Genomic DNA, 9,421 nt, shown 5'->3' with positions numbered 1-9,421 from the left:
ATATTCCACTTTCTGTCTCTCCTCTCCCTCTTAGACACTGCGCTGTCTTATTTATTTATGAAGTCTGAAGGTTAGTCCTACCTGCTGAGACTAATTAGCCCTCCGCTTTGTGTCCCATGCAATCCGTCCGATGAAATGTACACATTTGTTTTGCTTTTTTTTTTTCCAGGCTCTTTCTCCCTCCACTTCTGGTTTTCTGATGAATATGAAAGTTGGGAGGTGGGATGGTGATTCTCACCTGCCTCCCCCACCCTTTCCTTATTTTGTCTGCATTTTCGGCTTTAGTGTGCAAATGTGCTTGGGATTTTTTTTTTTTTTTCTAGTGCAGGGGAATTCGTTGGCCTTGTCAATCTCAGTATCGTTGTTTTTCCGCTGTCTTTTTTCTGAGGCCTTAGCCTGTAGAACAGTTTTGTTGAAACCTCGAATTCTCTAAATATTACACAGTAAATTGGTTACTTTTGGAAATCTACAACAGATGAGGTTATTAAAGGGGAGGGTGGGTTAATGTCATTCGTTGTGGACCATATATATGTATGTACACACACACACACACACACACACAACTTGCTTCCTCTTTCACATGGATGTCCCAGTCCACTTCTCATTGGATATTTGCAAAGAAAAGGCTCTTCGGAGTCTTCAATGTTGCTTTTCTCCTTTAACATAATTTTCCTCACCATTTCATAGCAAATCAGTTTGCCCTCACTGGAGCCTAATACAACTCCTAGGCTGCCCACCTCTTCCCAAAGGGCTTCCAGGCCAGCTTTGGTGACTGGCTCCTGTGTGTGTGTGTGGGGAGGGGGTCAACATCTAGAGCTTCAGGGCACTTCCTCTTGGAGAAAAACTCCAACCCCACTCATCCTCAGAGCTTGGTGAACTTTCACTTTTATTTTCCCTTGAGCTGTTAACGCCCAAACGTTTCACCTCCAAAGTCGAAAAGGACTTGGGTCCTACATCACTTCCTACTTCCAACGTCAGTTAAAAAGAAGAAAAAAAAAAAACTTTACATTTTCCTTAAGGATATTTTTAATACCCCAGACAAACCTATGTTTGTTTTCTTGGATAAAACGCCTCCTTGGCATATTTAACCTAGTGGGGCTTTACATTCAGTGACATGATTCACTGTCATTAAACAAAAAAGGGAGGAGAGCTGTTGTGGGTTAGCCTCCCTGTGGATGGCCCAGCCTCTCCACTTCCCCCACGTTCTCTCAGACTAGGATGAGTGAGCCTTCTTTTGGACCAGTGGTGTCTTTTCCCGCCCTAGTGCGGCCGACTTTATCGGGTGCTTAATCACTGAGCACACCGTCCTTGTGTCCCACAGTCCCCCTCCTGGACCCCATCTTCAGGACTTCTGGCTTACACTTTTTCTGGGCCTCTCCCCATCCCCGCCCCCAAAGTGGGCTTTCCTTCCGCCTTCCCGGGCTCAGATTCCGGACTGGGTTGCCACCCCCTTCCCCTCCTCTCCCGGTCCGCATTGTCTTTCGGAACCCGCCCCCTCCAGGAGCGAGGCCCGCACCGTCCGGGCGCCCGGCTCGCACGCCGCGCACAGGCCGCACCCCGCGCGCCTCCCGCGGCCCCGGCCCGCCCCGCTCCCTCTCCCGGCGCCCAAAGGATCATTGTTGGCCGCCCCCGCCCCGCCCACCCCGGCTGTTTATTTATGCACACGTCACCGGGGAGGCCCCGCCCCCTGGCATCTCATTAAGGCGAGTGTGTTCCTCTCGCCCTGTCAATAATCTCCGCTCCCAGACTACTCCGTTCCTCTGGATTTCGATCCCCCTTTTTCTATCTGTCAATCAGCGCCGCCTTTGAACTGAAAAGCTCAGTCTAACTTCAACTCACTCAAATCCGAGCGGCACGAGCTCCTTCGGTGTCTTCGGCTTCCCCCCCCCTTTGCTCTTATATCTGACTTCTTCTTGTTGTTGTTGTTTTTTTTTTTTTTTTACCCCCCTTTTTTATTTATTATTTTTTTTTTTTTTTGCACATTGATCGGATCCTTGGGAACGAGAGAAAAAAGAAACCCAAACTCACGCGTGCAGAAGATCTCCCCCCTTCCCCTCCCCTCCTCCCTCTTTTCCCCTCCCCAGGAGAGAAAGACCCCAAAAGCAGGAAAAAAAGTTAACCTTGGACTCGTCTTTTTCTTGCAGTATTTTTTTTGGGGGGGGAGACTCGCAAAACTTTTTTTTTTTTTTTTTTTTGCTTTTCTTCCTCCTTCATTTTTCTTCCAAAATTGCTGCTGGTGGGTGAAAAAAAAATGCCGCAGCTGAACGGCGGTGGAGGAGATGACCTAGGCGCTAACGACGAACTGATCTCCTTCAAAGACGAAGGCGAGCAGGAGGAGAAGAACTCGGAAAACTCCTCGGCGGAGAGGGATTTAGCCGATGTCAAGTCGTCGCTGGTCAATGAATCAGAGACGAATCAAAACAGCTCCTCCGATTCCGAGGTAGGAAGAGCCCCTCGGGCTGGCGGGTGGCTCCAGCCGGTTCCCGGGCCGGGAGAGCGGGGCTGGAAGGCGAGGCGAGGCGGGTCGGGCTTGCGGGCGGCGCGGACGGTGGCCCGGGCTGCCGGCTGCCAAAACTTGTAACCGTGTTTTTCTGCACCCCTTTCTCCGCCGACCCTCCCTCCCCGCACCCCCCTCGGCGCGGCTATCACCCCTCGCCCTCCCCACCTCGCCCCTCCGGGAAGGCGGAAAGACGGCCTCCGCCTCGCTCCGAAAGTTTCCGAGATAAATCCCGGGAAAGTTTGGAAGAAGGTGAGTGCGCCCCGCGCGCCCCCAAAACCGCGCGATCGCGTTTCCCTCCCCCCCTCCCCGGGGTCGGCCTGGCGGGTGCCCTCGCCCCACTCCCTACCCACCCTACCCGAGTTCCCGCGCCGGGCCGGGCCCCGGGGACGCGCGCGGGCCCTCGGGGGGACACTTGCTAAAAAGTTTCTCCCGCTCTCTCCCGCGCCGCGCGGCCACCGCCGTCCCCTCTGCCGCCCCGCCATGTTAGCGGCCAAGAGGCAAGATGGAGGGCTCTTTAAGGGGCCACCGTATCCCGGCTACCCCTTCATCATGATCCCCGACCTGACGAGCCCCTACCTCCCCAACGGATCGCTCTCGCCCACCGCCCGAACCGTAAGTGCCACCGCGCTCCCCGCCCTGCCCGCCTGCCGGCCCCGCATGCCCTGCCCCTCCCCCGCCCCGCCCCTCCCCCCTCCCCTCCCCCCCTCGCGGCCCGAACTCTCCAAACTTTTTCTCTGCCTTTTGTGGACTGGGTTTGTTTGCGCTTCGCCATGTTCTGGCTTTTCTTGTGCTTGCCTCGCGATTCGGGGAGCCTTTTTTTTCTTCTCCCTCAGGCAGGGCTCTGTTGGGGTGCCAATCTGAACTTTTAATTTTTCTCTTTTTCTTTTTCTTTCTGGGCTCTGATTTCCCCCTCCCCCCTCCCTTGCTGGTGGTGTTTGTTTCTTGTCCCTGGGAAGAGGACTGTGTGGCTCTTTCTTCTCCCTCTCTTCCTTCCCTCTTCTGTGCGTCTTGGGCTTTCCCCAGGTTAACCCCTTGGCTGCTGGCTGGGAGGCCCAGCTGGGCCGCGCGGGTTCCCGGTGCCTTTGGCTCCAGGAGCCGCGGTGCTGAGCGCGCAGCCTCGGCCCTGCGGAAGCGCCGGGCTCTGGTCCTAGCCAGTCACTTTAGCTTTCTAGTGGCGAACGCAGGCTCCAGGGCCTCTTGGCTCCTTCTTCCACGGGAAGGTCACACTTGCCAGGCTTGGTCCCCTCGCAGGCCCGGGGGTCCTGGGCGTGCTTTTTCTCTGCAGACCCGGCAGAGCTGCCCCACGCTGCTAGCTGCGAGCCGTGCGTGGTTGGGAAGCCGGTGTGGCCGGGCTTCTGGATTTGTGTGTAGTCAGGATTGGCCTGTTGAGTGGACTTTTGTGTCAAGGGAAATTCGGTGCCTTCGGATGGGGTGTGGAGGCCTTCCTTTCCCTGGCCAGCGCATTATGGGCCCCTGGGACGGAGGCAGAGGCTAGGTGAGCGCTTTCAAAGAGGTGCAGGAGCTTTGGGGATGCCTCCCTTTCGGGGAATCGGCCACCCAACTTTGGGGGACCCAGGGCAGCCCGGGGTGCCAGGCTCCCCGGCGCTCCCTGCGGCGCACCTCCGGCACTCACCGCAGACATTTGTCCCTGCTCATTCCCTCCCCCGGGCCTCTGCCCTCTTCCCTCACACTGTCCCCTACCTCCTCACTCCCCTACCCCCCCCCCCCAAAAAAAAGCCTGGATTGCGAAGCTCTAGACACACAAGGCGCGCTAGTGCCCGGCTTCCCCGGGTTGTCACTTTGCACTTCTGGCCGCAGTCCCTACCTCGTGTTCGCACACACTAGTTTTATTTTGTTTTTTTTCCGCTTGTTCAAGGTGGCAGTCTGAAATAATATGCTCACTATTGAGCGGTGCTAGGATTGGATCAGTCAGATCTACAAGTGTTTTTTAAGCATTAAAATATTAACTATCAGGTTTGACTTGTTTCCCCCCCCTCCGCCCCCTGGCTCTGGCAGAATGGCAGAAGCACGCTAGACCGGTATTTTTTTTTTTTTTTAATGCCTAGGAAAGAAACAATCACACCCCCTCCCCAGCACCCATGGCTTCCGTGGAAGCCGGGACAGAGGTACAGTCCCACCTCATCCAGTAGGGCCCGCGCTTTCCGGAGGCTGCCGCGCGGCCTGTGAAGCGGCGCCTGGTGTTTTTCTTGGGAGCTGGTGGGATCTTAAAGAACCGGCGTGTTTAGCAAACTGGACCCAGCAGCATTCCAAAGTAATCCTGGGAGTTTCCTCCTCCCCTTCTTTTTAGAACGCGAACCTCCTTCGCTTTATTTTAAAATCCACTTAGCCACCCGAAAGGGCATCTGAATACTGGGCTTTGATGGCAGGCCTGTTGGCTTTCTTGACCCTTTCCAAACTGCGTGTCCGTGACCGCTGGCGATCTTGCCACACCAGCGCTCCAAACTCGCAGTTGTGTTGTGCCGTAATTAGGAAACAGGGACCTAGTTAAAGGCCAATAAATGATTTCCCGGGGAGACGAGGAAGGTTCCCAACCTAAGGCTCCCTTTGTGGGCTTTGTAGGAAGAGACAGCGTCTAGTTATTTTAATTGTGGCCATAGCGGGTGGCCCTGTGCCGTGACATCAAATTGACTCTGAGAAAGCATTTCTGAAGCCAGTAGGCTGTTGTGTTAGAGTTTGCGTGTCAAACACCAGCAGACATCTTTGTGCACACTGTCGTTTCTTCACCTTACCTGGGAAGCTGTGTGCTCCGAAATTGAGGCTATTTATTTAGGCTGCTGAGGGAAACCTTGGCAAGGAGCTGAGAGACACCCGGGTGTATGTCCCTCTAGACACCTTTGGACGCTAGGGCCAGCTTGCAATTCCAGATTCCCTGCAGCCCGGGTGGAACCTACAGGCAAGCCAGCGGTCCCTGATCTGAAATTCTCAGGGCTTCATAGGGTCTGGTTTTGAGTGTGAGCAGTAAAGACAAATTAGGGGTCAGCTAATTCATGCTCTTCTGTTTCTGCGGGCTGGGGTGCTTTTTGCTCTGTTTTTGTTATTTATGAGCAGGACCCGCTAAGACTCTCCAGAACCCCGGTTTCTGCTTTTCTGCCTAAGAATGTAAAGAATTAAGAAGTATCATTAAACCGGCTTTTGATGAACAGCACATCACCCCTAGAACAATCTTTTAATTGCCAAAGAAGCTGTGAAAGCTTGAGAGTAATGATTTTTACTTTAGGAGGACAAAGATTTCCTCAGAACATTTATTTAATCTTTGATACATTAATAGAAATGGCTTATGAAGAGGGTACATTCAGATAGAAAAAGACGCTAAGGAGAAGAAGTCTAGTCAAGTGAATGGCTACAAGTGCCAGTATTAGGGTTTTGGTAATGTTTGTGTCCTAGAGAATATGGTAACAAAATTAAAGTTGACAGGAGGGGTAGTTTTACTTTTCTTTTCTTTCTTTCTTTTTTCTTTTTTTGCCTATTCCTTCTAGCAAGAAGCAGTAGGGCTGTGGGGCTTGGTACTGTGATTGGAATCGTGCGAGAGAGTTAATTTTAAGGGTGCTCTACAGCTTGAATCGTGAGCGAGTTAATTTTAAGGGTGCTCTACAGCTTCATCTACCCAAGGTTATTTGCTTTTTGGTGGAGCTGTTTGCTACTAGGTTGAGCAGATAACTGAGCAGCATCTTGAATTCATTTTTGAACTTGGAATGGAGCGTTACAGGAAACCAAGAGGGAGCCTATTCATTGAGGAGGTTTTATTTAGCCCGGCAACTTCTTTTCTCTGGCTTGCCTGGGGAAAAAAAAAATGGATGTTTTTTGCCTCACTCAAACAACATAATCCTTCCTGACACAAAAGATCGAGACCCTGGTGTGTGAAGGGTTAATGTTGGACCTTCCCGTTGTCTTCCCACCCCCTACCTTCACCCCTGATTGTTTTGACAACACTTCAAAGTGTGACATTCCAAGTCCCTCCATAACAATGTAATATTACTGTAATTACACAGGTCATTACATTTTAAATAGAGAACAATAAAAATGCTTATCGCCTTGAAGAGGAACAGGTGCTCAGGCCTTCCTCAGTATTTATGCTAATTGCTTTCATCTTCAGAAATATTTATGGCAGACATGTTAGATTTTAATCTCTGCAGCAAGTCTCCTACGTTAATCTCTGTGAGTTAGGGTTGAATGTCTGGGCTCAGCATTCAGGCAGTAAGTCATATTTTAATGATTATAAATTGAATATACCAGTGCTTTGCAGTGTGTGAATATTAGGGCTTCCTGAAGCCCCAGAAACAAATATAGCATTTGGGAATCTAAAAGGCTCGGGGGGCGGGGGGGGGGCTTTGCCCCTGTTTTGGGGATGCTTTGACAGCTATCCTCTATCTTAGATGTCTAAAAGACTCTGAGAACAACCCATGTTGGTTCTTGTTTGGAGTTTTCCTCTTGAGAGAGGGATTGCCTTTGGAGTTGCTGCTGGCTGTTGGCTACCTTTCTGTTTCTTAGCAACCTGTGGAAAAGTTACAGGAAGGTTTCCCGGAGTAACACCAAGAATGCTGCTCACTGTCAGTGGCACAGGGTGGCTGCAATTCTACATGACATTATGAAAGGGGTGGTGCATTAGAGAGAGTGGGGGGGGGGCTTAGAGAGAACTAGAGAGCTGACATCCAGTGGTTATACCAGAGGTTGAGCTTTTTGAGATTAGGGTAGAAGTTTTTCAAGATCTGAGCTCCTTCTCACGTCCCACAAGGTGCTCAGGTGAACATAGAAACTGTCTCCAGAGTCTGTCTGAGAAGCAGTCCGGCCTCCCTCACACAGGCTCAGTGGGCAGAGGAGAAGGCTTCCGAGAGAATTTTTGCGTCTTGTCAGATGTTACTGAACAGGGGCTCCCCACTCACACTAAAATGCACTGCTGAGAAAGGACAGCTGCAAATTTTTGTGTAGATGCATGTTTAGGACCGTGACTAAAAACTCCCGAGGACCTTTCCCCCAGCTGTCTGGAAGTTATGTGGAAGTTGGTTTATTGGCAGTTAAGTATGGGACAACCTGAATTTAGCAGATGCTTTCTCCTGCACAGGAAGTAGATGACATTGTATTGGGGGCAGGGAGGAGACTAGACAGGGAATGATTTACTCCCTTAAAAAATAATCTCAGAGTTGCCAAGTAAGTAGGCTTCCAAGGAGGTGGGTGTTAGTCTCTTAGTCTTGGTGGGAGGAGAATTTGATGATATTTTTTACCACATTTATAACATCGCCGACATATTTCAACATTTTGAAAAGGAGGACTAATGAAGATTCTCCATGGTTTTGTTTTGGAGAGAGAGAGAGAGAGAGAGAGAGAGAGAGAGAGAGAGAGAGAGAGAGAGAGAGAGAGAGAGAGAGTTTATTAAGGAAGTAGATATTGGCAACCATGTAAGTAAATCTTCAACTCGGATTTATAATTGAGCACGTTTGTGAAGGAAATTTTACAACCAAAGACAAACTTGCACCTCAACAGGCCTGCTGGGAGCGACTTGCCTCAGTCCCTCGCTGGCAGACTCCACAGCCATAAATCCACAGGCTTTATTTGCAGCCCATAGCACTTACGAATGTTAAGATATTTGACGCCACGTTACCCTTATGATATTCAAAGTTCGCAGACACTGGCAGTGGTTCAGATTTCTCTCACTAATTATAAGCAATGAGATGGGGGGTGTGCATCGCAAAAGCTACCCCCCACTCCTATACCCTACACCTCTGCAGCCCCAGTTGACTGAGACAGGCACCCCCTTCTTTTGGCAGCAGACCTGTTCATTCCTCTAGGCTATTGTTACACACATTTATAAAGAGAACTCCGAGGGAGGGGGAAGCAAGGGGCTCCACTCTATTGCCCCTTTCAAAAGCAAAATTACTTGGGGTGTTTGCATCTTTCTCCTTTTCTTCTGGTTCCTCTGTACCCTTTCCTTTTCTAATCCCCCCCCTTTCCTCGAGACCACTTTGGCTATATTGTGCGTATTTCCCACAATACTTAAAGAAACCCGATATGGGAGAATGTATTTTAATTTAAAAGACATTCCAGTGAGCTAGAGGAGGAGCCGCACACAGTGCATAGTGCTGTAGTTAATGTGAAGGCTTAAGGAGCGGCAGGCGCAGTGAAGGGAGAGGGGGAAGAAGAGACTTTACTGGGCAGGCAGCAAAATGAAACCCAGGCTCTTGGTGGCGTAGCAGCAAGGGGAGGGGGCGCACACTGACCTGTGCAAGTGGTCTCAAGCCAGAGGTGTGAAAGGAATGTTTGACTGAGGAGTGTTAGAGGAGGTGGGGTGGACAAGACAGGTCTTCATCAGGAATGACTTCTCCAGAGGGACAGGATGGTGAAAGGGACCCTTAAAACTGTACTGTACGGCTTTGCTCTGGAGCTAGAGGCTGCGGCAGTCCTGACTTTACACGGTGTTCTATCTGGCAACCAATATGTTTCCTATCAGTTTCCAGCTAAGCATCTGGAGGTTTTGAGTCTGGCTGGAGTGTTATCTGAGGTCCGGACCCAGCTGTGAGAAAGGTTTTAACTTAGTTTTAGAGAGAGGTTTGTTTTGGTGAACACTGGGTAAAGTGGGGGCACATTGGGCTGTTGGTGCTTCTTCTGCGGTTTCTCTTTCTCTCTCTCTCTCTCTCTCTCTCTCTCTCTCTGTGTGTGTGTGTGTGTGTGTGTTGAGGTGAGGCGTGTGAGGACTGTTGAGGGACACAGGCAAGCCAGGGGTCCACCATTTCTAGGCAAATAGTTTTCCCCCAGTCCAACCCAAACTTAAAGACGCTGGCTGAAAGGTTTTATTTTCTAATCAATGGAATGCAGAAACTTACTAGCCCTTAGGGATATGTGAATCCCTTAACAGCTCATTACAAAGACTGGGCTGAGGGATCTTTGAAGGGGGTTATCAGGCACCGT

General features: G+C 50.7%; 1 protein-coding gene across 11 annotated transcripts in view; it reads left to right on the top strand.

Annotated features, from left to right (window-relative positions):
• Positions 1 to 2,209: 2,209 nt before the first annotated feature.
• TCF7L2 (transcription factor 7 like 2) overlaps positions 2,210 to 9,421 on the top strand; it is a 184,621-nt gene continuing 177,409 nt past the window's right edge. For all 11 annotated transcript variants that reach the window (XM_080912288.1, XM_080912281.1, XM_080912287.1 and 8 more), the window contains exons 1-3: positions 2,210 to 2,440; positions 2,683 to 2,749; positions 2,988 to 3,112. In XM_080912288.1, the coding sequence (XP_080768414.1) occupies positions 2,252 to 2,440; positions 2,683 to 2,749; positions 2,988 to 3,112 (381 nt within the window). In that variant the 5' untranslated portion in view covers positions 2,210 to 2,251. The remainder of the gene's footprint in view (positions 2,441 to 2,682; positions 2,750 to 2,987; positions 3,113 to 9,421) is intronic.

The sequence above is a fragment of the Micromys minutus genome (assembly GCF_963924665.1).
Source record: "Micromys minutus genome assembly, chromosome: 2".
NCBI lineage: Eukaryota > Metazoa > Chordata > Mammalia > Rodentia > Muridae > Micromys > Micromys minutus.
This window is presented reverse-complemented; position numbering and strand designations above follow the sequence as displayed.